Source organism: Trachypithecus francoisi, unplaced genomic scaffold (genome assembly GCF_009764315.1).
Source record: "Trachypithecus francoisi isolate TF-2019V2 unplaced genomic scaffold, Tfra_2.0 Lachesis_group4, whole genome shotgun sequence".
Lineage (NCBI taxonomy): Eukaryota > Metazoa > Chordata > Mammalia > Primates > Cercopithecidae > Trachypithecus > Trachypithecus francoisi.
In genome coordinates, this window is record NW_022681469.1 from 138,965,184 (window position 1) to 138,990,079 (window position 24,896).

A 24,896-nucleotide genomic window follows, 5' to 3' on the forward strand; every position below is an offset into this window, starting at 1 on the left:
ACAGGAACTGGTGTTTGCCATCAACCCAAAGGGCTGGTTCAGATGCAGTTGTCCATACTGCTGAGCCTGGGGTGGAGGTTTGAGGAGGAACAGGATATAAAGTTTCTTCTCACAGAATACTACCACTATACTCACTGCCAAGGAAAACAATGGTGAGTGAATGGGAGGGTAGCAGACAGCGGCCTCCCAGGTGAGCAGAGTTAACCTGATCTGATGCAGCGTGTCCTTCCCAAGTGGGGACCCAAGATCTGTCAAGGGTGCAGAGACAGGAAGGCTGAGGAGCTGCTCCAGGTTGGAGGAGCTGAAGAGACCTGGCAAGCGATGCTGCCCTCCCATGTGAGGTCTGGGCGGATGGCTAAGCTAGTGCTGCCCTCCCAGATGATGGCAGGGTGTGTTGGTGTTGAACAGACATACCAAGGTGCTAGAATGTTGGGGACTTGGGGCCCTGTGGACTTTCCTGCTACTTTCTATGTTTGAAATTATCTCAAAACGTTATTTTTTGAAAAACAAATGATGCATTTCCTCTGTTTGCCTTGTGGACTTGGCAATCAGAACATTTTGGATTTTGGGTCTCGTTTGGTGTCTACAGGTCATGTCCATCCTGTTGCATGGGGATGCTGCATTTGCTGGCCAGGGCATTGTGTACGAGACCTTCCACCTCAGCGACCTGCCATCCTACACAACTCACGGCACCGTGCACGTGGTCGTCAACAACCAGGTACCTCACACCAGCCTGAGGCTTTGCTGCTCACATCAGTCTTACTTAGAATGACAGCTCTGAGTTATTTAGGATGTTCACTGTTTTCTGATTATAAAAATACATCTGTTATTAAAGACCAAGTAATCCTAGCACTTTGGGAAGCCAAGGCAGAAGGATTGCTTCAGCCCACGAGTCTGAGACCAGCCTGAGCAGTATAGTGAGACCCCCTTTCTCTACAAAAAATTGAAAAATTAGCACTGGGTGACTGGTCGCGGTGGCTCAGGCCTGTAATCCCAGCACTTTGGGAGGCTGAGGCAGGTGGATCACCTGAGGTCAGGAGTTCGAGCCTGGCCAACATGGTGAAACCCTGTCTCTGCTAAAAGTACAAAATTAGCCATGTGTGGTGGCACATGCCTGTGATCCCAGCTACTTGGGAGGCTGAGGCAAGAGAATTGCTTGAACCTGGGAGGTGGAGGTTGCAGGGAGCCAAGATCGTGCCATTGCATTCCAGCCTGGATGACAAGAGCAAAACTCCATCTCAAAAAAAAAAGAGTCTTACTCCATCTTGAACTCCTGACCTCAAGTTATCCACCCGCTTCAGCCTCCTAGAATGCTGGGATTACACGCATGAGCCACCGCACTCCCAGCTAGGATTCCAGTTTTTTCATGTCCTCATCAACTCTTGTTATTGTCTGTTTTATTCTAGTCATCCTAGAAGGTGTGAAGTGATATCTCATTGTGGTTTTAATTTGCATTTCCCTAATGACTAATGATGTGTGTGTCTTTTCATTTGCTTACTGGCTATTTGTACATCTTTGGGGAAATTTCTATTCAGATCCTTTGCCTATTTTTTGACTGGATTGTCTTTTTATTGTTGAGTTTTAAGAGTTCTTTATATATTCTGGATATGAGCCATGTGTCTGATGATTTGCAAATATGGGACAATTTTGGTGTCCTTGGAAGCACAAAAGTTTTATTTTTTATCAAGCATAATTTATCTGTTTTTTCTTTTGTTCCTTGTGATTTTTGGTGTCATATCTAAGAAGGCTTTGCCTAACCCAAGGTCACAAAGTTTTACCTCCTATGCTTTCTTCTGAGTCTTAGAGTTTTAACGCTTACATCTATGATCTGTTTTGAGTTAATTTTTGTGCATGGTGCAAAGAAGGAGTCCCACTTGGATACTGTTTTCAAATATAAATGATTCTATAGCAAAGCATCTAATGGATAGAGCTAGCTCCAGTGGGTGGCTCCAGTTACCAAGAAGCAGATTTTAGTTGAATGAAAGGAAGAACTCTCAACAGTGAGACCTGTTCCAACAGGGGAACTGGCTCCACCAGAAGTTTTGGATTCCTCCTCCTTGGAAGTATTGGCACAGGTAGTGAACGAGTTGTCAGGGTTGAAGTAGATGGGAGGGGTGAGAAGGGCCAGGGGTGAGAGGAGAAACCATTTGGCCCTAGAGTTCCTTTGGCTCCCAGACCAACTTTGATGCTATGAACATGTATGTCCATATATCTCTTTAACACTCTGCTTTTTTTTTTTTTTTTTCTTTTGAGACAGGGTCTTGCTCTGTCGCCCAGGATGAAGTGCAGTGGCATGATCATAGCTTACTGCAGCCTCCAATTCCTGGGCTCATGCAGTCCCCCCACCTCAGCCTCCCAAATAGCTGGAATTACAGGTGCGCACCACCATGCCCAGCTAATTTTTTCTTAGATTTTTCTTGTAGAGATAGTGTCTCTCTTTGTTGCCCAGGCTGCTCTTGAACTCCTGGGCTCAAGCAATCCTCCCTCTTGGACCTCTCAAAGTGCCGGGATTACAGGCATGAGCCACTGTGCCTGACTGAAATCCTGCTTTTAGTTCTTTGAAGTATATATCCAGAAGTGGAGTGGAATTGCTACATCATATGATAGCTCTATTTTTAACTTTTTGAGTAACTGCTTATTAGTTCTAATTTTATTTCTTTTTTTACATGTTCATAGCATCATAAATCAGCTTTTCCTCTTACCAAGATTTTCCTACTCACACACTAACTCCCAAAAGTATACTAAGAGAGTGCATTGGTGGTATAGTGGTGAGTATAGCTGCCTCCAATAATATACTAGGAGGTATTATTAATACACCCATAATGGAAAAAAGTACAGAGTATATTTGGAGTATACCTCTGTCACATATGTGTGTGCACACCCACTAGTATAGATAACCCTGCCGGTAGATTGCACCTCTATTACACGTGTGTGCATATCCACCCCCACAGATCCTCCTGGTAGAGTGCACCTCCATCATGTGTGCTCCCACCCATATGTTCATGAAGGCACAGAAGCTCATAACAGTGGTGAACATTATGGAGAGGGCAGCCGAGACCTCAGCCTTGCAAAATGGGTTTCTTTCTGTGAAGTTCTAGCAGTAAGACATGTTATGATCACTGACTTCCTGCTGCAGGACCTTCTTTACATGCTGAAGCCCCAGATGGGTGATGCTGGCTTCAATACCAGCTGAGATTGTTCAGGGCTCTCTTATGTGTCAGGCTCTGGTACATCTTTTTTTTTTTTTTTTTTTTTGAGATGAAGTCTCGCTCTGTCGTGCAGTGGCGCAATCTCAGCTCACTGCAAGCTCCGCCTCCTGGATTTACACCATTCTCCTGCCTCAGCCTCCTGAGTAACTGGGACTACAGGCACCCACCACCACGCCCAGCTAATTTGTTGTATTTTCGATAGAGACGGGGTTTCACTGTGTTAGCCAGGATGGTCTCAATCTCCTGACCTTGTGATCCACCTGCCTCGGCCTCCCAAAGTGCTGGGATTACAGGCGTGAGCCACTGTGCCCGGCCCATAATTTTTTTTTTAATGTTCTCGTCAGTGTCTGACTATTTCTGATCATTTCTTTAGTCAGTGTGAGAAGGGAGATTATTTAAAAGCCATTAAACATAAATACAGAATTAAATTTTGCTAATATTTTCTTTATCTCTTTACTGCTTTGACTCATTGCTCATGAGGTAGTGTGGCGTCAGGAAGATCTGTAGAAGGAGAGGAAATAACTTTGTAGCTGAGTCTCTTATTTCTTTTAGAACATACTTAGAAATTCCCCTTCCAGAAATTTCACCTAAGGAAGCCATCCAATGGTAAATATTTTTTCATAAGACTCTTTTTCTGCCGGATGCAATGGCTCAAACCTGTTCCCAATACTTTGGGAGGCCAAGGCAAGAGGATTGCTTGAGCTCAGGAGTTCAAGACCAGCCTGGGCAACAAAGTGAGACCCTGTCTCTACACAAAACAAAACAAAAACTAGCCAGGCGTGGTGGTACACATCCGTAGTCCTAGCTACTGAGGAGGCTGAGGCAGGAGGATTGGTTGAGCCCAGGAGGTCAAGGCTGCAGTGAGCCATGATCACACCACTACATTCCAGCCTGGGCAACAGAGTGAGACCTTGTCTCAAAAAAAAAAAAATATTTTTGTCAAAACCATATTTGTGCTACCACGAAGTTAGGAAACAAGCTTATGTCCAGCAGCAAAAGCGTCTTTGCATAAAATTTGGCAAAGCCATAGGAAGGGATATTAAACAACCATTAAAAAGTTTAATATCCTGGGGAAATGGTTACAGTGTGGTAAATGGAAATTGCAGGACATTAATATGCTGCTAGTAGGAGTGTAAGTAGAACAGCTACTCGGGAGAGCAGTCTGATAGCATTTAGAAAATTTTGAAATGCTCATGCTTATGGCTCAGTTTTCCCTTCCTAGGATTAGATTGCAAATAAACTCAGCGTTTGCGGGAGACAATTTGTATAAGCATGTGTACAGCAACATTGTGTTTACCACAAATTGGAAACAAACCAAATGTCCACCAACAAGAGAATGGATAAATACTCTGTGGGGTACACTGTGTCTAGTTAAGTTTCACTGGAAAGTAGAGACTAAAGGAAGTACAGTTACATGTTTCAACCTGGGTGTATCATAAAAACAAATGTTAAAAGGCACACTGCAAAGGAATTGTACAGTATTTAGAGTATGATGCCATATATAAGGTACATAGAGTATATATCAGTATAGTTTGAAAACATGGAAATACTCTCAGAAATCTCAATGCCATGAGAAACCAAGGAAAGCCTTCCAAAATAGCAGGGAGTAGAGACACAGGACAAGTAAGTCCAGTGCGTGTCCTGGCCTGGATACTGGGCTAAGGAAAAAGAAGATTCCATAAACATTGTTAGGACAACCGATGGAGTGAGTGTGGAGTGGATTATACAGTGCTGTTGCATGATGTCTGTGGACTGTGGATTAGACAAAGACATAGTGTAAATTGCATGAGGCTGAGTGCTGTACTTTGGCGAGGTAGGGGAATGTCTAGACTTTTCCCTCAGAAACAGGGATGGTCCACAACTGTCTGCTAAATGGTTCAGGGAAAAGGTGTATGTGTGTAATGGGAGGGCATGAATAATTAAAGCAGAGGGGGCAAAATGTGAACATTTGGTGACTTTAAGTAAAGAGTGTATGGGAGTTCTTTGTAGTACTCTTTCAGCTTTCTCATGAATTTGAAATTACATCAAAGTTTACAAGTCAGCCAGGCACGGTGGCTCACGCTTGTAATCCCAACACTTTGGGAGGCCAAGGCAGTCAGACTTGAGGTCAGGAGTTCAACACCAGCCTGGTCAACATGGTGAAGCCCCATCTCTACCAAAAATATTTTTCAACATTAGCAGGGCATGGTGGCACATGCCTGTAATCCCAGCTACTTGGGAGGCTGAGGCAGGAGAATGGCTTGAACTGAGGCGGGAGGCAGAGACTGAGATTGCACCATTGCACTCCAGCCTGGGTGACAAAGCGAGACTCCGTCTCAATCAATCAATCAATCAATCAATAAAAGTTACCAACAAGCCTCAGAAGATAGATACTATATGCTGTTTACGGACATGTGAAATACAAATAACTTGTGGCAGTGACCTCCTCTGATTTAAGGGTAGAGAGGCCTGTGGGCTTGAGCCTCTGTGACAGAAACATTCTGGTCCACTAACAAATATGACAAAACTGTTGAGATTTGTTCATGTTAGGTGATGGACTCACAGATGAGCAGTATAGTATTATCATGCTTTATGTTTGAAATATATCATAAAATAAAAATTTAAATGCCGATCATAAAATTATGAATATATCATTAAATTTTGGTACATCTAACTGGTAGGGAATGTTATGAAGTCTTTAAATTTTCTTTTCTGGCTGGGTACTGTGGCTCACACCTGTAATCCCAGCATTTTGGGAGGCTGAGGCAGAAGGATCACTAGAGCCCCAAAGTTCGAGACCAGCCCAGGCAACATGGCAAGACCCCGTCTCTACAAAAAAATTTAAAAATTAGCTGAACGTGGTGGTACACACCTGTAACACCAGCTACACAGAAGGCTGGAATAAGAGGTGAGCCACGATTGCACCACTGCACTCCAGTCTGGGTGACAGAGCATGACTCTGTCTCTTTAAAAAAAAAAAAAAAAAAAAATTCTTGCTGGGCATGGTGGCTCACGCCTGTAATCCCAGCACTTTGGGAGTCTGAGGTAGGCGGATCACAAGGTCAGGAGTTCAAGACCAGCCTGGCCAACATATTGAAACCCTGTCTCTACTGAAAATACACAAATTAGCCAGGCATGATGGCGCACGCCTGTATTCCCAGCTACTCGGGAGGCTGAGGCAGGAGAATCGCTTGAACCCGGGAGGTGGAAGTTGCAGTGAGCTGAGATCACGCCATTGCACTCCAGCTTGGGCACAACAGAGTGAGACTTCGTCTCAAAAAAAAAAGAAAAAAAAAAAAAAAATTTCTTAGGCTAGGCACAGTGGCTTACTCCTATAACAACACTTTGGGAAGCCGAGACAGGAGGATTACTTAGGCCCAGGAGTTTGAGGCCAGTCTGGGCAACATGGTGAGACCCTATCTCTACAAAAAATAAAAAGAATTAATCAAAATAATAAAAATAATAAGATCCCAAATTTAAATATTTATTTACATATATATGCATACAAAGAAAATAATCTGGAAAGGAAAACATCAGAATATTGACCCCATAGCCTGTGGAATTATAGGTTGCTATTTAATTTTTTAAACTATGTCTTCTAAATTCTCTATGTTAAATATATATGGATTTTGTTATCAGAATAAGAAAAAATAAAGGAAAAGAAGTGTAAACAACCATTTTGGAGCACGTACTCAAGAGTAGCCAGGCGGCAAGTGCATGCCATGCCGGGCCTCGGCCCCACCCTCTGGTCCCTGTGCCGGCTGTGCCAGGTGCCCTCTTGCTAGGCTACATGTTCCTTGCAGATCGGCTTCACCACCGACCCTCGGATGGCCCGCTCCTCCCCCTACCCCACCGATGTGGCCCGAGTGGTGAATGCTCCCATTTTCCACGTGAACTCAGATGACCCCGAGGCTGTCATGTACGTGTGCAAAGTGGCGGCCGAGTGGAGGAGCACCTTCCACAAGGACGTGGTCGTCGATTTGGTGAGTGACTCCAGGGGACAGCACGTCCTGGGCAGAGCATCTGACCCACCCCTGTTGCCCTCGGCACCCTTGTGTCCCAAGGAGAGGAGCTTGTTTAGATGAGTCACCTCAGGGCTCTCTACTGCCAGGCCTCATGCAGGTTCCTTTGAGCTCCAAATTGTTCAGGCCTGTGAGCACCAAGGAATGCTTGCATCCCAGGCAGGAGCTGTGGCGGTGAGGAGGGCCACTCCTCATTGATAGAGCAGCTGTACTGTGTAAAGGAGAGATACACAGAATCCTAATTCTAGAGAAGGTAAATTCCAGGGCAGGCATGAGGCATGAAGAACATGACCATCACCTAGGAGAGATGGGGCAGGTTCCCCAACCGCACTTCTTCCCAAGGGGCCAGCCGTTGTCTCTGACATCCTCTCACTGCTCTGAGCAGGTGTGTTACCGGCGCAACGGCCACAACGAGATGGATGAGCCCATGTTCACTCAGCCGCTCATGTACAAGCAGATCCGCAAGCAGAAGCCCGTGTTACAGAAGTACGCCGAGCTGCTGGTGTCGCAGGGTGTGGTCAACCAGCCCGAGTATGAGGTACGTCCCTGTGGTTCTGTCCCAGTGCGCCTTTCCAGAGCCGGGGATGACTAGAAAAGGTGGGCCACAGGGCCAGTTCTCACTGTTGCAAGTTATGAGGATACACGTGAGAGGATGTGAAATATTTACAACTATAGTATTTCAATGCGTAACTTTTTGGAGAATCTGGGCCACTGAGATGCTTTGTAAAGGAAGTGGGCCTTAAACAGTGTTTTTGGGAAGAGAAGGGGATGTTTTCAGGTTGAAGTAGTAGCGGCCCAGTAGGTTTTCTCAGATTTCACAGATTGTGCAGGGTTGGGAGGTAGGTGGTGGATCCAGCTTAGTAAGGGGCCTCTTGTAATCTGGATAGTAAGTGCTGGTTGGTTGTGAGTGGGAAGGCCAAGCAGCTGCCCTAGAGAGGGAGAGGGTGGGTGTGAGGAGCTATGTCTGAGCATGGGAGCAGGACAGATCCCAGGTCAGAACAACCTGATAACCTGTAGCCTAAACTGGAGACAGAGCTTTGTGGCCCAGACCTCCTTGGGACTGTGCTGGGAACCATGAGAGCTGAACCAGTTCTTTTTTTTTTTTTTTTTTTGAGACAGAATCTAGCCTTGTCACCCATGTTGGAGTGCAGTGGTGTGATCTCAGCTCACTACAACCTCCACCTCCTTGGTTCAAGCAATTTTCATGCCTCAGCATCCCAAGTAGCTGGGATTACAGGTGCAAGCCACTTCGCCCAGCTAGTTTGTGTATTTTTAGTAGAAACAGGGTTTCCCCACGTTGGCCAGGCTGGTCTCGAACTCCTGACCTCAAGTGATCCACCTGTCTTGGCCTCCCAAAGTGCTGGGATTATAGGTATGAGCCACTGTGCCTGGCCTGGACCAGTTCTTAAGAAAAAATGTGGTGGGCTGGGCGTGGTGGCTCACGCCTGTAATTGCAGCACTTTGGGAGGCTGAGCCAGGTGGATCACGAGGTCAAGAGATCAAGACCATCTTAGCCAACATGGTGAAACCCCATCTTTACTAAAAATACAAAAATGAGCTGGGCATGGTGGCATGCGCTTGTAGTCCTAGCTACTTGGGAGGCTGAGGCAGGAAAATCACTTGAACCCGGGAGGCGGAGGTTGCAGTGAAGCAAGATCATGCCACTGCGCTCCAGCCTGATGACAAGCAAGACTCCGTCACCAAAAAAAAAAGAAAAAAAAAATGTGAAGGGTTAGGGGTTCAAACTCTGAGCAGAATCTCTACCCAGCAAATGTGAGGAAGAAACTTCTGGGATGAAAAGAATAAAATCTTAGACAGGTGTTATGCCTGTTGAGAAGGAGCAGGCCCAGAGGCTGAGATGTTTTGCACCCACGAAGTGTGGGGGTATGGGTGGGCACGCATGGGAGTTGTGCCAGGGTATGGTTGGGCTTGCGTGGTGGCCGTCAGAAAGTGTGGGGTACGGGTGGGCATGTGCAGTAGTCATGCCCTGTGCCAGTCACTGCTGTGTTGTGTCCAACCCTTCAGGAGGAAATTTCCAAGTATGATAAGATCTGTGAGGAAGCTTTTGCCAGATCTAAAGATGAGAAGATCTTGCACATTAAGCACTGGCTGGACTCTCCTTGGCCTGGTGAGTGAAGAACCAGTGCCACAAATAAGCTCCTTTGAGGATCTGATGTAACAAGGCATCCTCCTCACGGAAAAAATTCATGCTTTCCACTTTGTACCCACAGTGCACAGTTGTGTGCACCATTTCAGCAAAACCCCTGCAGACCCTGGACCCAGACCCCTGCACTCATGTTTTCTGGGGAACACAGTGTGAGCTACATTGTCTCTCACCCTGCTTCTCCCCTACATCATGTGTCTGCCATGATGTGGTCCCTGGAAAAGTAGAGCAGATGTCATGCCTCAGTTGTTCTTCCTCTCCTAGGCTTCTTCACCCTGGACGGGCAGCCCAGGAGCATGTCCTGCCCCTCCACGGGTCTGACGGAGGATATTCTGACACACATTGGGAATGTGGCTAGCTCTGTGCCTGTGGAAAACTTTACTATTCATGGAGGTAACAAGCTCTGTGCTGACCTGTGGAAATGTTGGGCCCAGACAGTCTAGGACTGTGACCTTGACCCCCATCATGTGTCCTACAGAGACTCCCTTCCTGCCCTGCTCGAAGCCTCTGGGGTGGTTGGATGGAGCCACCTCTCTCACTCCCTGCCCTTAGCACGATCCTACACTTCCTCAGTGGTAAAAGAGACTGAGGTCACAGCTTTTCCAGCAAGTCAGGAACCCAGAAACTGCGAGTGAAGAAGGCTCCACTCTTGCCATGGGCACACTGAGAAGCAAGGCAGACGTGCAGGCAGGGCCTGCAGCAGCTGGTGAGAGCTGTGTCTCTGCAGGGCTGAGCCGGATCTTGAAGACTCGTGGGGAAATGGTGAAGAACCGGACTGTGGACTGGGCTCTGGCAGAGTATATGGCGTTTGGCTCGCTCCTGAAGGAGGGTATCCACATCCGACTGAGCGGCCAGGACGTGGAGCGGGGCACATTCAGGTAACGTTCTGGGCAGTTTTTTTTTGCCCTCCAAAGAGTAGGAAATGCCAAGGGAGGGGTTCTGGTGTTTCTTTTTCAGAAGACAGTTACTGAGTCCCATTGCTATCAGGCTGAAAACCTCTGTCCCTCATTTGCTGTGGGTGCTTCTGTTAAGACCTGGGTGGGGCTGACTCTGTAGCTGCCTGGCCGGAAGTCCAGGTCACAGAGCATGGCATCTGCTGGTGCTTCATGTGGGTCCCAGCGTATTTGCTTCTCAAGTCAGAGCTCCTGATTATTACTTCTGTTGTCCTGTCTCAGCCACCGCCACCATGTGCTCCATGACCAGAACGTGGACAAGAGAACCTGCATCCCCATGAACCACCTCTGGCCCAATCAGGCCCCGTACACCGTGTGCAACAGCTCACTGTCTGAGTACGGCGTGCTGGGTGAGTGCCTGGAGCCACACCACCACGGCCTCTCACCCACCCACCCCCTCTGGGCCTACTGGCTGGTGTCCTGGACATGGTTTTCTCCTTCCTATGTCTCTTGTAGGCTTTGAGCTGGGCTTCGCCATGGCCAGTCCTAATGCCCTGGTCCTCTGGGAAGCCCAGTTTGGTGACTTCCACAACACGGCCCAGTGCATCATCGACCAGTTCATCTGCCCAGGACAAGCCAAGTGGGTGCGGCAGAATGGCATCGTGTTGCTGCTGCCACATGGCATGGAGGGCATGGTGAGCCTCTGGCCCTTCCCTGCCAGACCTAGGACTTGGGAAGGGCCTGTGTAGGACCCTGACCCCAAAGACTGGCACGAGAGCCAGCGGCTCACACCAGCCTCCTAAGGGCTCTGCTGGTGCTTCCCGTCTATCTCAGATGGGATGTCACCTCGGAAAGCCAGAGTAGCCCATCTGGATGTGGCTAGCATGCCCTGTCCCTGCTGGTGCAGACTCCCTAGATGTGCAGGCGTCCAAGTGTGGAAATGATGAGGAGCCAAGTGCTTTGCCGGTGGAAGGGGGAAGGAACTGAACCCTGCCATCAAGAAAAAGATAACCAGAAATGAGCTAGTTGGTTAAGGAGGAGGAACAGCAAATGCGGCAAATGTCAGTACACAAGAGCTCCTAAACTGTAACTTGCATGTCTGGTTCCAGGGTCCAGAACATTCCTCCGCCCGCCCAGAGCGGTTCCTGCAGATGTGCAACGATGACCCAGACGTCCTGCCAGTGAGTAATACAGGCCCTGTCAGCCCAGCCATTCTCGGGGTGTCTGGTGGGAAACCTGGGGAAGAACATTCTACCTGGACATCCTGAAGTGGCAGACTGTGCCTCTGTTCCTTTCTCCATCCTGGGGAGCTCGCGTGGGTGGGCAGGTGTGGCCCCCTGCCTCTGGGCGCTCTGGGATGAGAGACTTCCTTGGAGGACAGAGGAAGGTGCAGGGACTGCCTCCATTGGCTTCCTGCTGTTGTTGCAAGCACAGAAATGCCGTGTGAGCCCCTCAGCATGGGCTCCTGCGGGATGCTCCCAGACCGATTCAGGTACACACTTGAGAGAACTTTGGGGTGATTCCAGTGAAACTTTAAGAGCTCAAAAGAACCAGCCTGGGCAACATGGTGAGACCCCATCTCTACAAAAAATTTAAACATTAGCTGGGCATGATGGTGCACGCCTGCAGTCCCAGCTACTTGGGAGGCTGAGATGGGAGGATTGCTTGAACTTGGGAGGTAAAGGCTGCAATGAGCCAAGATCGTGCCACTGCACTCCAGCCTGGGTGACAAAGCAATACCCTGTCTTAAAAAAAAAAAAAAAAAAGAATGGTGCCAGGCATGGTGGTTCACGCCTGAAATCCCAGCACTTTGGGAGGCCGAGGCAGGGAGATCATGAGGTCAGGAGTTTGAGACCAGCCTGTCCAACATGGTGAAACCCCCTCTTTACTAAAAATACGAAAATTAGCCGGGCATGGTGGCGCCCCCCTGTAATCCCAGCTACTCTGAGGCTGAGGCAGGAGAATTGCTCAACCCTGGGAGGCGGAGGTTGAGGAGGTTGCAGTGAGCCAAGATCGTGCCACTGCACTCCAGCCTGGGCGACTCCACCTCAAAAAAAAAAAAAAAAAAGAACTGGCCAGGTGCGGTGGCTCACACCTGTAAGCCCAGCACTCTGGGAGGCCAAGGCAGGTGGATCACGAGGCCAGGAGTTCGAGACCAGCCTGGCCAATATGGGGTGAAACCTCATCTCTACTAAAAAGACAAAAATTATTCAGGCATAGTGGTGGGCACCTGAGGTCCCAACTACTCAGGAGACTGAGGCAGACAGTCGCTTGAACCCAGGAGGCAGAGGTTGCAGTGAGCCAAGATTGTGCCACTGCACTCCAGCCTAGGCAACAGAGGGAGACTCCATCTCAAAAAAAAAAAAAACCTCAAAGAAAATGATTACGAGTCAGTGTCTAAGGAAAATTGGTTTTAGGTAGAACTTGTGTCTCTTAAAGTAGTATCTGTTTCATGCTGGGCAGTAGCTTTCAGATAAATAGGATGGATTGAATGGGACTGAGGCTCTCCTCCAGGGTATGAGCCTGACTGAAGGAACTTCCTGGACTCACTTGTTAGTGCCGGCTTATGTCTCCTGGTGAGTCAGTGGGTTAGGCCGTTCTTGTGTTGCTATACAGAAAAACCTGAGACTGGGTAATTTATAAAGAAAAAATGTTTAATTGGCTCACAGTTCCATAGGCTGTACAGGAAGCATGATGCTGTCATCTGCTCAGCTTCTGGGGAGGCCTCAGGAAGCTTACAATCATGGCAGAGATGAAGTCAGGGAGTAGGCATGTCACATGACCAGAGCAGGAGCAAGAGAGAGTCAGGGAGAGGTGCCACACACTTTGAACAACCAGATCTCGTGTGAAGTCAGAGTGAGAGCTCACTCATCACCAAGGGGATGGCCCAAGCTCTCATCCAAACACCTCCCACCAGGCCCCACCTCCAGCAGTGGGGGATTACAATTCAACATGAGATATGGGCAGAGACAAATATCCAAACTAGGCCGGGCGCGGTGGCTCAAGCCTGTAATCCCAGCACTTTGGGAGGCCGAGACGGGCGGATCACGAGGTCAGTAGATCGAGACCATCCTGGCTAACACGGTGAAACCCCGTCTCTACTAAAAAAAAATATACAAAAAATTAGCCGGGTGAGATGGCGGGCACCTGTAGTCCCAGCTACTCGGGAGGCTGAGGCGAGAGAATGGCATAAACCCGGGAGGCGGAGCTTGCAGTGAGCTGAGATCCGGCCACTGCACTCCAGCCTGGGCGACAGAGCGAGACTCCGTCTCAAAAAAAAAAAAAAAAAAAAAAATATCCAAACTAGATCACCCAAGGGCCCCCAGATACCCCAGAAAACTCAGTGCTGCGTCCTGGCCTCTGGCCATTTCCTTCCTTGCTGCAGGACCTTAAAGAAGCCAACTTCGACATCAATCAGCTGTATGACTGCAATTGGGTTGTTGTCAACTGCTCCACCCCTGGCAACTTCTTCCACGTGCTACGACGCCAGATCCTGCTGCCCTTCCGGAAGCCGGTCAGTGGCAGTTCCTCCCTTGTTCAAACGAGGCCTGGCCCTGCCCTGTTGGTGCAGGGAAGGGCTCCTCAGAGAGCCTCTTGCTTGGGGTTGGCTAGGTGGGCACCTGCAGGGTAGCGTCGACAAGACATGGCGTCAGGACATAGCATGGACAGCCTGGCCCCTCCTCACTGCTGCCATGAGGGAACTGCATGTTTCATGTGTCCTCTTCCCCGACTGGGCCCCTGGGTACTGCTGAGCACCACATGCAGAGCAGCCACATAGGCTGCCAGCCCCAGCCCGGTGGGGAGGACGGATGTTTGAACAGGTGATCACAGAGGGTGTGCTGAGCTCTGGAAGAGAGGTGAGCCCTGGCAAAGGCCAAGGGAGTGCAGGGTTCCTGGGGAGCGGCTCCTGAGCTGGGTGTTGAAGAGTGAGTAGAAGTTGAGTGGAGGGATACGTGGGAGAAGTGATTCATAAGAAGGAAGGGGGCCGGCGCGGTGGCTCACGCCTGTAATCCCAGCACTTTGGGAGGCTGAGGCAGGCATATCACGAGGTCAGGAGATCGAGACCATCCTGGCTAACACGGCGAAACCCTGTCTCTACTAAAAAAATACAAAAAATTATCTGGGCGTGACGGTGGGCGCCTGTAGTCCCACCTACTCAGGAGGCTGAGGCAGGAGAATGGCGTGAACCTGGAAGGCGGAGCTTGCAGTGAGCCGAGATCGCGCCACTGCACTCCAGCCTGGGCGACAGAGCGAGACTCCGTCTCAAAAAAAAAAAAAAAGAAGAAGGAATGTGGGGCACAGCGAGGGAGAGTGCCCTGCTGCCCTGGGATACCTCAGGGGTGGGGGTATGGGGCGGAGGCTTGCAGCTTGGAGTGTCCCCAGCAGCCCAAGGGCCCACAGGGCAGGACAGCCCTGGTGCTTCTTGGTGCTGGGCCACGTCACAGCCTTACATGGGCTTTGGATGCATTTGCTCTGCGACTGCCAAGGAGAGGGTCAGAGCTCTTTCCTCGGTACAGAGAAGCAGGGAGGGGAGTATTGGGAATCTGAGCAGGCTGGGATGGGCCCTGCCAGGAGTGGATACTCAGCTAGGGGAGGTGAACAGCAGGGAAATTGGTCATTTTTCCTTTTCCCTCCTTCTCTGCCTCTTCCGACCTGAGGCTCCTGTTGAGTGGGAGGGCAGGTGTGTTTCATGGCCTGAAGGTCAAGGCTTGGGTGGCCTTGCTTTTGACCTTCCTTCTGGAATCTTCAGAATCTGATCCTTCACAAGCCTATTGTTCTGTATTTCAGTTAATTATCTTCACCCCCAAATCCCTGTTGCGCCACCCCGAGGCCAGATCCAGCTTTGATGAGATGCTTCCAGGTGGGTGTGAGGGAGACGGGCATTTCCTGGGGGAAGCTATGTTTGGGGCTTCTTTGCTGCTGCTCTTTTGCAGCTCCTGGGGCTGACGTTTGTGATTCTCACTGGCTCTTCCCAGCTTTTTGGTTTTAAAGACCCATGATACATGGCTGGGCACAGTGGCTCACACCTGTAATCCCAGCACTTTGGGAGGCTGAGGCGGGCAGATCACCTGAGGTCGGGAGTTCGAGACCAGCCTGACCAACATGGAGAAACCCCATCTCTAACTAAAAATACAAAATTAGATGGGCGTGGTGCCACATGTCTGTAATCCCAGCTACTCGGGAGGCTGAGGCAGGAGAATCGCTTGAACCCAGGAGATAGAGGTTGCAGTGAGCTGAGATCGTGCCGTTGCCCTCCAGCCTGGGCAATAAAAGCAAAACTCTGGCACACACATTCAAAAAAAGACCCGTGATACCAGATGAGGAAGGTCACAGCTTACATTCAAGTTGGTCAAATGACATGTCTTAACATGCAGCCCAGGAGCTGTTTCCTCTCACCTGCAAATGCCACCAAGGACTCCACTAGAGGCAATTAAGTATGTCCAAGATTGAGGGTTAGTGCCGCTGCCTGCAGCCTCCTTCAGCGGGTGAGTGGCAGCTCACCTCTGGCTCTGACGGAGGCCCATCCCCAAAGCAAGCCCTTCAGAACAGAGGAAAAAAACACTGGATGGCAGGCCCTGCCAAGTCACATGCCAGCTGCACTTGTGTGAAGGGAAACCCATAACACTGAGATTTCTATAGCACAGTGCAGTGCAGGTGGCTGACACAGCCTTTACCACCCACCAGGGGTCACCAGGCCAGGAAGCCTACATCCCACCAGTCACCAACCCCGCTTTAGTCTTCAATCAAGGCAAGCCCCTTCTTTTTTGTTGGGGGGAGGTTCCCAATCTTTTTTTATTTTTTATTTTTATTGATTTATTTATTTATTTTTGAGACGGAGTCTCGCTGTGTCGCTCAGGCTGGAGTGCGGTGGCTCGATCTCGACTCACTGCAAGCTCCACCTCCCGGGTTCACGCCATTCTCCCGCCTCAGCCTCCCGAGTAGCTGGGACTACAGGCGCCGCCACCACACCCGGCTAATTTTGTTTTTGTATTTTTAGTAGAGACGGGGTTTCACCATATTAGCCAGGATGGTCTCAATCTCCTGACCTCGTGATCCACCCGTCCTGGCCTCCCAAAGTGTTGGGATTACAGGCATGAGCCACCACACCCAGTCCCCAATCTTTTTTTATTATGGTAAAATACACAACATAAAATTTACCATTTTGACCATTTTTAAGTGTCCAGTTCAGTGTGTTACTGCCTCTGTACATTTGACTACTCTATGGAGCTCATAAGTGAAATCACAGAGTCTTTGTCCCTTGCGACTGGCTTGTTTCATTTAGCATGTCTGCAAGGTCCATCCATGTTGTGTAGCATGTGTCAGAATTTCTTTTTTTTTTAAGACTGAATAGTTAGGTGTGGTGGCTCATGCCTATAATCCCAGCACTTTGGGAGGTGGAGGCAGGTGGATCACTTGAGTTCACAAGTTTGAGACCAGCCTCGCCAACAGGGTGAAACCCCGTCTCTATTAAAAATACAAAAATTAGCAGGGTGTGGTGGTGCGCGCCCAGCTACTCGGGAGGCTGAGGCAGAAGAATTGCTTGAACCCGGGAGGTGGAGGTTGCAGTGAGCCGAGATTGCACCACTGCACTCCAGCCTGGGCAACAGAGGAAGACTCTGTCTCAAAAAAAAAAACAAAACAGAAGACTGAATAGGCTGGGCCTAGTGGATCACATCTGTAATCTTAGCACTTTGGGAGGTTGAGGTGGGTGGATCACTTGAGGTCAGGAATTTGAGACCAGCCTGACCAATATGATGAAACCCTGTCTTTACTAAAAATACAAAAATTAGCCGGGCATGGTGGCACACACCTGTAATCCCAGCTACTCAGGAGACTGAGACGGAGAATTGTTTGAACCTGGGAGGCAGAGGTTGCAGTGAGACAAGATCGCACCACTGCATTCCAGCCTGGGCAACAGAGAGAGACTCCGTCTTAAAAAAAAAAAAAAAAAACTAGCTGGGAGTGGTGGTGCATGCCTGGAATCCCAGCTGCTTGGGAGGCTGAGGCAGGAGAATCACTTGAACACGGGAGGCAGAGGTTGTGGTGAGCCGAAATCGCGCCATTGCACTCCAGCCTGGGCAACAAGAACGAAACTCCATCTCAAAAAAAAAAGAAAAAAAACTGAAAATATTCCGTTATCTGTGTATGCCACATTTCCACATTTCACTCATCCGTTCATCTGTCGATGGATGCTTGGGTTGCTTCCATGTTTCAGGTATTGTGATTAGAGGAGCTGCTATGAACATCGGTGTACAAATATTTCTTTGAGTCCCTGCTTTCAGTTATTTTGAATATGTACTCAGAAGTGGAATTGCTGGACCATATGGTAATTCTATTTTTAGCTTTTTGAGGAACTGCCAAACTTTCCACAGTGGCTGCATTTTACATCCCACCAACAGTATATGAGGATCCCACCATCTCTACATCCTCATCAGCACCTACTATTTTCTGGTTTTTTTCATAGTAGCCATCTTAATGGGTGTGAGATGATATTTCGTCATTGGGTTTTGATTTACATTTCTCTAATGATTAAGTGATATTGAGCATCTTTTCATATGCTTATTGGCCATTTGTATGTCTTCCTTGGAGAACTGTCTATTAAAATCCTTTTTTTTTTTTTTTTTTTTAAGAGACAGGGTCTCACTATGTTGTCCAAGCTAGTCTTGAACTCCTGGGCTCAAGGAATCCTCCTACATTGGCCTCAAAGTATTGAGATTACAGGCATGAGCCACGGCACCCAGCCTATTCAAATCATTTGCCCATTTTTGAATCTGGTTGCTTGTTTTTGACTCTTAAGCGTTCTCTGTATATTCTAGATATTAATTCCTTATCAGAAATATAATTTGCAAATATTTTCTCCCATTCTATGGGTTGCTCTTTTATTATGTTGTTAGTATCTTTGGGTTTGGGTTTGGGTTTGTTTTTTTTCATCGAGGTGGAGTCTTACTCTGTTACCCAGGCTGGAGTGCATTGGCGCAATCTCAGCTCACTGCAACCTCTGCCTCCCGGGTTCAAGTGATTCTCCTGCCTCAGCCTCCTGAGTAGCTGGGATTACAGGCGCACACCACCATGCCTAGCTAATTTTTGTATTTTTAGTATAGACAGGATTCCACCATGTTGGCCAGGCTGGTCTTAAACTCCTGACCTCAGGTGATCTGCCCACCTCGGCCTCCCAAAGTGCTGGGATTACAGGCATGAGCCACCACACCTGGCCTGTTGTTAGTATCTTCTGATGTACAAAAGTTTTTAATTTTCATGAAGTCAGATTTGTCTATTTTTTCTTCAGTTGCCTGTGACTTTGGTGTCATATCTAAGAAATCATTACCAATTCAGTGTTGCGAAACTTTTGCCCTATGTTTTCTTCTGAGTTTTATAGTTTTTGCTCTTGTGTTTAGATCTTTGATCCACTTTGAGCTAATTTTTTTGTTTTGATTTTTATTTTTTGTGTTTTGACAGAGTCTCACTCTGTCACCCAGGCCGGAGTGCTGTGATACATTCATAGCTCACTGCAGCCTCAATTCCTGGGCTCAAGTGATCCTCCTACTTCAGCCTCCCAGAGTCCTGGGATTACATGTTTGAGCCACTGTGCCCAGCCTTTGATTTTTTTGTATCATAAATGGAATTGTTGACCTAATTTCCTTTTCTTATTGTTCATTGTTTGTGTATAGAAACACAACTGGTTTTGGTTACGTGTATATGATGTGCAGCGCTTAGGTCAGGGTATTAGGGTGTCCATCACTCGAGTACAATACATGTTTGTTAACCTTACTCCTTTATCAGACGTTGAATTTATTCCTTCTAACTGTGTGTTTGTACCATTCAACCCACTTTTTTTTTTTTTTTTTTTTTGCGGTGGATTCTCACCCTGTCACCCAGGTTGGAGTGCAGAGGCGTGATCATGGCTCACTGTAACCTCTGCCTCCCAGACTAGAGTGACTCCCCCACCAAAGCCTCCCAAGTAGCTGGGAACACAAGGTGTGCACCACCATGCCTGGCTAATTTTTGTACTTTTGTAGGAACAGAATATCACCATGTTGTCCAGGCTGGTCCCAAACTCCTGAGCTCAAGGGATCCTCCTGCCTCAGCCTCCCAAAGTGCTGTGGTGGCCTGAGCCACCACACCTGGCCAACACGCTGTTCTCTTTTTCTTTTTTTTTTTTTTTTTTTTTTTTTGTTTGTTTGTTTGTTTGAGACGGAGTCTCGCTCTGTTGCCCAGGCTGGAGTGCAGTGGCCAGATCTCAGCTCACTGCAAGCTCTGCCTCCCAGGTTCACGCCATTCTCCTGCCTCAGCCTCCCGAGTAGCTGGGACTACAGGCGCCCGCCACCTTGCCCGGCTAATTTTTTTAGTAGAGACGGGGTTTCACCATGTTAGCCAGGATGGTCTCAATCTCCTGACCTCATGATCCACCCGTCTCGGCCTCCCAAAGTGCTGGGATTACAGGTTTGAGCCACCGCGCCCGGCCGCTGTTCTCTATCTGAATATTTTCTCTGATTGTGTTGAAAGTTTTTATATTTGTAAAATCCTGAGCAGCAGAAATAGAATAAACATGGGATTTTTTTTTTTCTTTTTGTTTTTTGGAGATGGAGTCTTGCTCTGTTGCCCAAGCTGTAGTGCATAATCTTGGCTTACTGCAACCTCTGCCTCCTGGACCCAACCAATTCTTCCACCTCAGCTTCCCGCATAGCTGGGACCACAGGCACACGCTGCCACGCCAGACTAATTTTTTGTATTTTTTTAGTAGAGGCGGGGTTTCACCATGTTGCCCAGGCTGGTCTCGAACTTCTCAACTCAGGCAATCTGCCCGCCTCAGCTTCCCAAAGTGCTAGGATTGTAGGCATGAGCCACTGCACCCGGCCGGGATGTTTTAATACACACTCTTGTCTCTGAAGTCTGAGCCAAGCTGTTTTGAAGGCTAGCCTGGTGTTACTTGATAGCCAGAGCTGGCCATGTCTGCTGTGTATTTGTTACACATCACGTGCTTTTCAAAGTGCGCCTGGTCTGAGCAAATACTGGGCATCAGAGGCTGGTGAAGGGGAAGCATCTCTAACCCTTGAAAGCTGTGTGTCCTGGCAGCAGTCCATGGAGCCCTGGCTCCGGGAGCCCTCTGCTCACACAGCAGAAGTGAGACCAGGCCCAGGAGAGCTCTCAGCCACAGCCCTGAGAGAACCAGCCCGGCCGTGGGAACTGTCTTGCAGGAACCCACTTCCAGCGGGTGATCCCAGAAGATGGCCCTGCAGCTCAGAACCCAGAGAATGTCAGAAGGCTTCTTTTCTGCACCGGCAAAGTGTACTATGACCTCACCCGAGAGCGCAAAGCACGCGACATGGTGGGCCAGGTGGCCATCACAAGGATCGAGCAGGTGAGGGTGGGTCGTGCCACCAGGGTGTCCCCCATGTAGGGGTCAGGGCTCTGGTGCCTTCATAGAACAGCCTCGCCTGCGGTGTGGCCCTCAGGTTCTTGACCTTCCCTGCTTGGAACACCAGTTTCCCTTTGCTGGATCCTGCCTGCCCTCTGAGTTTCCCCTCTTTGATCTGACCCCTGCTGTCTCCTAGCTGTCGCCATTCCCCTTTGACCTCCTGCTGAAGGAGGTGCAGAAGTACCCCAATGCTGAGCTGGCCTGGTGCCAGGAGGAGCACAAGAACCAAGGCTACTATGACTACGTGAAGCCAAGACTTCGGACCACCATCAGCCGCGCCAAGCCCGTCTGGTAAGGCTCCGTCCCCGCCAGGAAGGCTGTGGGACCCTCCCCTCAGGCCAGTAGGCAGTTAGCCAGGCACATGCAGCAGAGGGATGGGCTGGGCACACTCAGTGGCCCCTGCCCTCACTGCCCAATCCCTCCGTCTCTCAGGTATGCCGGCCGGGACCCAGCAGCTGCTCCAGCCACTGGCAATAAGAAGACCCACCTGACGGAGCTGCAGCGCCTCCTGGACACGGCCTTCGACCTGGACGTCTTTAAGAACTTCTCATAGATGCTGCCTAGGGTTGCTTGGGCCACTGCCCTCTCCACACCCATGACTGCCCCTTGCTTCTCAACTAAAGAATAGTGCCTCAGCGCTGCCCACACCACCGCCTTCCTCGCTGTGCCGCCACCCCTCCCTCTGCTCTCATAGGAGTTAGGCTGTCGTCCCCCTCCAGTGCTTGGCTGCCCCACAGGCCACACGCTGCCCAGGCTCTGCTGACTTCCAGGAGGCCAGGGGGAGCAGGAAGAGGAAAGGTAGCCCCCAAGGGATGTCCTTGGGGAGGGGTCAGCTCTGGCCATAACCCTCCCCACCAGTGTCACCCACTAGGGTAGGGACTGGGCCTTGTGTGGCTTCCTAGTGTGCTGACAACCCCGTCACCCAGCAGGGCACAGGCTCCTGTGTTTGAGACTAGGATAGCTTCATCGTGAGCCTGAGCCTTAGACTCTATAGAGGATCCTGGAGTCGGATCTAGCCATGGCTGGCAGAGGTTTCTAGGGTGGGCCCCAGCTGTGGCGTGAACTGAGGACGACCCGGGGCAGCTGGCAGGAGAGAGCCTTGGCCTGACCTGGCACAGAAAGGGCAGCTTCAGTCTCTGTAGTGTCCATTCTCTGCTGTTCCTTCGAGGGTTCCAGGCTGTCTGTGGGGCCCAAGCATGTCCCACCCACCCCGCCTGGGCCCTGGCAGCACCTGGACCCCACAGAGTCTGTGCATAGCTAGGAAGTCCAGCTCAGGTCGCCACCACTGGGGCACTGGCTGGTCTGTCTTGGTCCTGTTAACCCTCCACCTCCACCCACCTCCTCCCTTGGCCTCTTTCCCCACCCCAACCATTCTTTCTTTCTCCTTTAACCCAATGGAGACTTTCTGATGCATCATTTTCTTTGCTGTGCCAAAGCAGGTCAGAAGAGGGAGAGGAGGGCTGGGGATGAGGAGCAGACCATGGCCAAGGGGTCAGCTGCCCTCATTCATCACTCTGACCTTCACAGGGACAGATCTGATTTATTTATTTTGGTTAAAAAAAAAAAAAAAGGAACAGAAACAACTTTGCATTGCATTGGCTTGACCCATAAACTAAGTTATATCCGTGGGCACGTCTGCTGTGTCTGTCTCGTCTGTTCTGCCTTCTCCCCTGAGGGGAAGGGGCTGGGCCAGGCCCCTCCTAACGCGCCTGGGAAGCAGCCCCCTCCTCGTTGGACAGGGGGCGTGATGACCACCACTTACTTGCAGGCCCTCGCAGGCAAAGCCATCATTGTGAACGCGGCAGAGGTGGCCTGGGCCGCTAGGCTGTTTGGGTGCAGTCCTGTTTCGGAGCTTTGCCTGCTCTGGGTCCTTCCCCTGGCTCCACCTTGAAAAAGTACTCTGCACTCTGTGCCTCTCCCTTTGAGCCAGCGTGCCTGCGGGCTCACCCTAACCACACGTTTGGTCACTGGTGCTCCCCGGCGCCCAAGCAACGCTTCCAACCTGGAGATGGGGCCTCTCACCAGCTCACACTTGGGTCCCCTCTGGCCGAGAGCTTCATCCCATAACAAGCCAGGTATTGGCTTCCTGAGCACTCAACCAATCTCACCCCTGAGGAAGAGCTTAAGTGGGGTCAAGCCTCTGACCCACCACCCTGTTCTCTAGGGAGCACCTGCCTGGGTCCCTTGATTTATCCTGTTGTCCCTTTGAAGCATGGCCCAAGGTTCTTCTGATGGAAGCATGACCACCAGCCGGTGCCAAGTGGAGTGGGTCCTGGGGTGGACATGAAGAGCTGCTGCCACCACCCCCAGAGCTGTAGACAGGTGCTCCTACATGCGTCTGCTGGTGGCCAGTGCCACCTCCCTGTGCCTCGCCACTTACCCAAAATCCTGGCCGGGCTGGGTGGCTCACACCTGTAATCAGTACTATGGGAGACCAAGGCAGGAGGATAGCTTCAGGCCAGGAGTTCAAGATCAGCCTGGGCAACATAGACCCTATCTCTACAAAAAAGTTTAAACATCAGCAGGGTGTGATGGCGTATACCTGTAGTTCCAGCCTCAGGAGGCTGAGGTGGGAGGATCACTCAAGCCTGGGAGGTCAGGGCTGCGGGGAGCTGTGGTTGCACTCCCAGCTGGGTGACAAAGCAAGACCCTGTCTCAACAACAACATAAAAAGATTTTGGATAAATGGCCTCAGTGTGCTGCAGCAGGGGAAGCTGAGACTCGTCTATGAGGAAAGCGGAACATCCAGATGAGCAGAGCCCAACGTGATTCTGAGGGTCTGGGAACACTTCCCAGAGAGTGGGGCTTGAGTTGGTTCCTGAAGCGGCTCAACACAGTGACCCCTAGGTCATCCTGGCAGTAATTCTGACCACAGGAACAGGCAAAGCCCCTCTGGAAGCTCAAAGTATGTAGCGGGTCTTCGTAAGTTCTCACTGCAGGTCTGTGGCCCTCAGCACCCTGCAAGGAGAACAGGGCTTTGTAAGGGCTCTGGAAAGATCAGGAACAGTCAGAACATGCTGGACCAGGTGCTCACACATGGTGTCTTGCAGATGGTTCCCTGGTTTTGTTCTGTTTCCGTTTTTTATTGTCCCATTTTCCAAAATTAGAAAAGAATTGTTAGAAGGAAGAAGGTCCACGCAGTCAAGGCAGCATCTTGTGTGTTTAGATGAGACTTCGTGGGCCAGGACTGGGTGTGTGTGTGTGTGTTTACCAAACAGCAGTGACATCAGGTGACAGCCTTGGGTTAGTGTCACAGATGTAGCAGGCATGGTGTGGTGTGCATGAGCTGAAGGGAAATGCAAACCGTTTTTAGGACAAAGAGGCCTTGTTCTGTGTCAGCTTGGCCCTGACTCACCCCTGAAGCTCCTGAATTGTCACCAGTAGGGCAGAGCAGGCAGGGACATAACCTACCCAACATCACTGTCAGCGTCCTTGTGCTGTTCTGGATATAAAAAAGATACTTCTGCATCCGAAATACCTAAGCTAGATGTGAGAGTATCAGCTTGCTCCACTGGGGAGGGAATTTCAGAGCCAGCCCCCCTCACCCAAGTGCCACTGCTGGTGATGGGTGGGGTGGATGAGGGTGAAAGGGGATCACCAGCCCCATGAACTCAGTGTGGTCTGAGAGCTAGTGCTTTCTGGAGGGGGTGGGGGATGGGGGAATGATAGGGTGAGAATTCACTCCATCCCCATGTTTGTGCAAAGGTGCCACACCTGAGAAGGGAGAAGAGGCTGCCGGCCCCACTGGAGTAAGTAGGAACGCTACACCCGGATTCCCTCCCTTTCCTCCAGGAGAAACAAAATTGGAATCAATGTCCGGTGATACTTCCGGCCTAACTTTGGTGGGGTAGTGAGCTCCCTGTCGGGATAGTATTCAATTGGGATTTCACTGTACAGAGATGGTAGAAATGTCCCTATGGGCCGGGCGCGGTGGCTCAAGCCTGTAATCCCAGCACTTTGGGAGGCCGAGACGGGCGGATCACGAGGTCAGGAGATCGATACCATCCTGGCTAATACGGTGAAACCCCGTCTCTACTTAAAAATACAAAAAACTAGCCGGGCGACGAGGCGGGCGCCTGTAGTCCCAGCTACTCGGGAGGCTGAGGCAGGAGAATGGCGTAACCCGGGAGGCGGAGCTTGCAGTGAGCTGAGATCCGCCACTGCACTCCAGCCTGGGTGGCAGAGCAAGACTCCGTCTCAAAAAAAAAAAAA

The 24,896-nt window shown here is 50.0% G+C and overlaps 1 protein-coding gene across 6 annotated transcripts in view; it reads left to right on the forward strand.

The window, feature by feature from the left end:
* The window catches only part of OGDH (oxoglutarate dehydrogenase), a 95,526-nt gene extending 73,210 nt beyond the window's left edge, over positions 1 to 22,316 (forward strand). For 3 of the 6 annotated variants that reach the window (XM_033194052.1, XM_033194056.1, XM_033194058.1), the window contains 14 exons: positions 590 to 718; positions 6,992 to 7,171; positions 7,596 to 7,748; positions 9,236 to 9,338; positions 9,639 to 9,767; positions 10,102 to 10,252; positions 10,550 to 10,677; positions 10,784 to 10,962; positions 11,377 to 11,448; positions 13,653 to 13,781; positions 15,056 to 15,128; positions 20,464 to 20,627; positions 20,821 to 20,975; positions 21,117 to 22,316. In XM_033194052.1, coding sequence (XP_033049943.1) covers positions 590 to 718; positions 6,992 to 7,171; positions 7,596 to 7,748; positions 9,236 to 9,338; positions 9,639 to 9,767; positions 10,102 to 10,252; positions 10,550 to 10,677; positions 10,784 to 10,962; positions 11,377 to 11,448; positions 13,653 to 13,781; positions 15,056 to 15,128; positions 20,464 to 20,627; positions 20,821 to 20,975; positions 21,117 to 21,237 — 1,866 coding nt within the window. In that variant the 3' untranslated portion in view covers positions 21,238 to 22,316. The remainder of the gene's footprint in view (positions 1 to 589; positions 719 to 6,991; positions 7,172 to 7,595; positions 7,749 to 9,235; positions 9,339 to 9,638; positions 9,768 to 10,101; positions 10,253 to 10,549; positions 10,678 to 10,783; positions 10,963 to 11,376; positions 11,449 to 13,652; positions 13,782 to 15,055; positions 15,129 to 20,463; positions 20,628 to 20,820; positions 20,976 to 21,116) is intronic. The other 3 variants (XM_033194053.1, XM_033194055.1, XM_033194054.1) reach the window with 2 other exon arrangements.
* Positions 22,317 to 24,896: the final 2,580 nt, after the last annotated feature.